The sequence below is a fragment of the Limulus polyphemus genome, unplaced genomic scaffold (genome assembly GCF_000517525.1).
Source record: "Limulus polyphemus unplaced genomic scaffold, Limulus_polyphemus-2.1.2 Scaffold2934, whole genome shotgun sequence".
In the NCBI taxonomy this organism is placed as follows: Eukaryota; Metazoa; Arthropoda; class Merostomata; order Xiphosura; family Limulidae; genus Limulus; species Limulus polyphemus.
This window is the reverse complement of record NW_013668544.1, coordinates 151,530-155,281: the sequence shown is the minus strand read 5'-3', so window position 1 is coordinate 155,281 and position 3,752 is coordinate 151,530. Positions and strand designations below refer to the sequence as shown.

At 38.2% G+C, this 3,752-nt stretch overlaps 1 protein-coding gene across 1 annotated transcript in view; it reads left to right on the top strand.

Moving 5' to 3' along the window:
* Positions 1–805: 805 nt before the first annotated feature.
* The window catches only part of LOC106468249 (atrial natriuretic peptide receptor 1-like), a gene marked incomplete at its 5' end in the record, with an annotated part of 18,083 nt that continues 15,136 nt past the window's right edge, over positions 806–3,752 (top strand). Inside the window, 2 exons of the mRNA XM_013928666.2 lie at positions 806–976; positions 3,196–3,364. Coding sequence (XP_013784120.1) covers positions 806–976; positions 3,196–3,364 — 340 coding nt within the window. The remainder of the gene's footprint in view (positions 977–3,195; positions 3,365–3,752) is intronic.

Here is a 3,752-nt window from a genome sequence, read left to right as displayed (position 1 = left end):
ATACGTGTTATTGTTATATTAAGGTTTTGCTAGTTGAATCAAACACCCGACCGCACCCACGTAAATGATACGTGTTATTGTAATATTAAAGTTTTGCTAGTTGAATCAAACACCCGACCGCACCCACGTAAATGATACGTGTTATTGTAATATTAAAGTTTTGCTAGTTGAATCAAACACCCGACCGCACCCACGTAAATGATACGTGTTATTGTAATATTAAGGTTCTGCTAGTTGAATCAAACACCCGACCGCACCCACGTAGGTGACACTTGTTATTTTAGTAAATAGGTTTTGCTAGTTGAATCAAACACTGGGCCGCACCCACGTAAATGATACGTGTTATTTTAATATTAAGGTTTTGCTAGTTGAATCAAACACTGGGCCGCACCCACGTAAATGATACGAGTTATTGTAATATTAAGGTTCTGCTAGTTGACTCAAACACCCGACCGCACCAACGTAGATGACACTTGTTATTTTAGTATAAAGGTTCTACCATTATTGCCTAATTTAGAGCTTCTTTATTCGTATAATGCATATATAATATGAACACTTGTGGTACAACATACGTTTCTCATTGCCTAATTTAGAGCTTCTTTATTCGTATAATGCATACATAATATGAACACTTGTGGTACAGCATACGTTTCTCGTACATCTTAACAATATATATTTTTGGGTCATAATATAACACTATATAGTACGTTTGATATTATAAACCAACCGTGATTGACCATACACCGAGTAAATAAATACCGTTGGCTATATTTAACGACTAAATATTTCCTTTTATTTCCTGTAGAAACATTATTGTGGACGGCCCCCGAACACATTCGTAACAAAATCTTCGGTCTCCAGGGTTCACAGAAGGGCGACGTCTACAGTTTTGCGATTATTTTACAAGAAATCGTTACTAGGTCGGAGCCGTTTGAACCTATTAACTCGAAGCAAAGCAAGGTCTACCAACCGAAAGGTAAACTTGATTCAAAGGTAACTGAGTTAACTTTATCATTAACGTAAAACGCAACAGACTCGAAAAACCTGAGCGCTTTTATTTATTTCTTCAGGGAACTGAGCGTGATGACGTGATCAGTGAGCGGGCTGCGGAATGAGAAGTACAAGGTTCGAGAACTAAAAACGCTACGCAATTTCAACTAAGGGCGCATTATACAAATTACAGCCAATCCCGTTATCCGGTTTAAAGAGTCGAACAAAGACTTTCTGGCGGTAGATGCTGCGTATTAACTGCCTTCCCTATGGTCAGTAGTTTATATTAGAAATTGCTATATTTGGAGACTAGAGGTCTCTGACCCAGTCATTAGTATCCATGTACATAATGCATCGTTCGAAAGAGATTCACCCTGAAAAAGTAAGGTCTACCTTCGGAGAGTGCTCTGGTTATTTGGTTTCTTGTGTTGTAATGTATCTGTCGTTTTCATTTTATTCAGGATACATTCTTCTAAGTATAACGAATTATTCTAAAGCACAGTACCTGATTTTATCAGGATATTCCACTTAAAATATTTGACTGAAATATTTACAGATAAGCTTAAAGACAAAAACAGCTTGGTATGATAACAAAACACGACTTCTGAAGCATGTTGGGCCAGGCGAGCTCTAGTTGTTAGCGTTCTCGGAATGTGAATCCGAAAGACTCAATGTTGGCGTCCCGCTGCCGCAAAATCTCGCTTTAAACTTTGTGGTCGTAGATGCACAATAAAAGTGACCTCCTAACCTTAGTTGGTCAGACAAGAGTTACCGAAAAGTTGGCGGTGGATGATGTCGACTGTCTGTTATCCCTTCAATCTAGTAGTTTAAAAATAGGGACTACTATGCGCAGATAGCCCTAACTGTCTTCCCTCTAGTGGGTCTAGTCTATCAGTTCAAATTTAGGGACATCAATTCGCAAAAATTCTCATCTAACATATGAAACAGTAACACCTTTAGAATAATTTGGCATGACCTGGTGATTAAAGAACTCGACTCGCAGTTTGTGGGTCGCGGGTTCAAACCCCCTCACCAAACATGCTCGCCCTTTTACCTGTGGGAGCCTTATAAGATGACGGTCAATCTCACAATTCTTTGTGAAAGAGTACCTAAAGAGTTGTCAATAGGTGGCGTTGACCTTCCCTCTAGTCTATCATTTCATATTCTGGACTTTTAATCTTCAAGTATACTAGTTTGTGAAAAGAGTACCTAAAGAGTTGTCAATAGGTGGCGTTGACCTTCCCTCTAGTCTATCATTTCATATTCTGGACTTTTAATCTTCAAGTATACTAGTTCTCTCTTAAAAACTGTTACTATTCAACTCGCCATTTTCAGCTAAATTTTAAATTAAAATTAAGTACTTAATTCTACCACTATTTTACGTAATGGAAACTTAATATATTGATGTAATAAAATAGTGTAAGTTTGCGACTATTTAAAGTATTTTAAGCTTTTAACCTATTTTTAACCCTAAGTTACGGGTCTGTCTACAAATGGTAACATATTGAAATATTTTATGATGTTTGCATCTTACAACACTTAGTGCAATAGAAAAAAAATCCTCAAAATATTTGGATGAAATCGCTAATTTTCCATGAAAAATACGCAGAAACCCCTAACAATAATTACTGGGATGACGTTACATATCGACGTTAACTTCATACTTTGCTTCTCATATATCGTTAGGGATCGGTAAAACATAGCCATCGGTAATTCAAGATTTTAACTACTCTCCTGGCCCGGCATGGGCAGTTGGTTAGGGCGCTCGACTCGCAATCTGCAGGTCGCGAGCTCGGATCCCCGTCACACCAAATATGCTCGCCCTTTCAGTCGTGGGGGCGTTATAATGATGCGGTCAATCCCACTATTCGTTGGTAAAAGAGTAGCCCAAGAGTTGGCGGTGGGTGGTGATGACTAGCTGCCTTCTCTCTAGTATTACACTGCTAAATTAGGTACAGTTAGCGCAGAGAGTCCTCGTGTAGTTTTGTGCGAAATTCATAACAAACAAACAAACTACTCTCCATACCTAGTTTGCAATTATATTAATTATCAAAGTGGTTTCTTTTTTTCTTTTTACTTTTTATTGTAAATCCAATTCTCTTTTCTGTTCCAATTTCATACATCTGGTTGAAACAATTTAGATGTGTTTTTTTAAGGAGTAGTGTATATGTTGACTGACAATTCTTAACTTAATGGGCCTTTCAGAAATAATTCGCAAGGTTAAGCTGGGTACTACGCCACCATTTCGGCCAGAGATATCCCCTGATGAGTGTCCATCTAACTTTCTCTACATGCTGTTTTCTTGTTGGGATGAAAATCCAGCTTCCAGGCCAAACTTTGCCTCCATCAAACAGCAGATGAAGAAAATCACTAAGTAAGGCTACGCTCACCATTTAGCAGAAAGAACCTGCCAAGTCCGGTTATGTTTAACAATCGTCAGTAAGAATCTGCCAAGTACGGTTATATTTTACAACAGTCGTCAGTAAGAACCTGCCAAGTCCGGTTATGTTTAACAATCGTCAGTAAGATTCTGTCAAGTACGGTTATGTTTAACAATCGTCAGTAAGAATCTGCCAAGTAAGGTTATGTTTAACAATCGTCAGTAAGAATCTGCCAAGTCCGGTTATGTTTAACAATCGTCAACAAGAATCTGCCAAGTAAGGTTATGTTTAACAATCGTCAGTAAGAATCTGCCAAGTCCGGTTATGTTTAACAATCGTCAACAAGAATCTGCCAAGTAAGGTTATGTTTAACAATCGTCA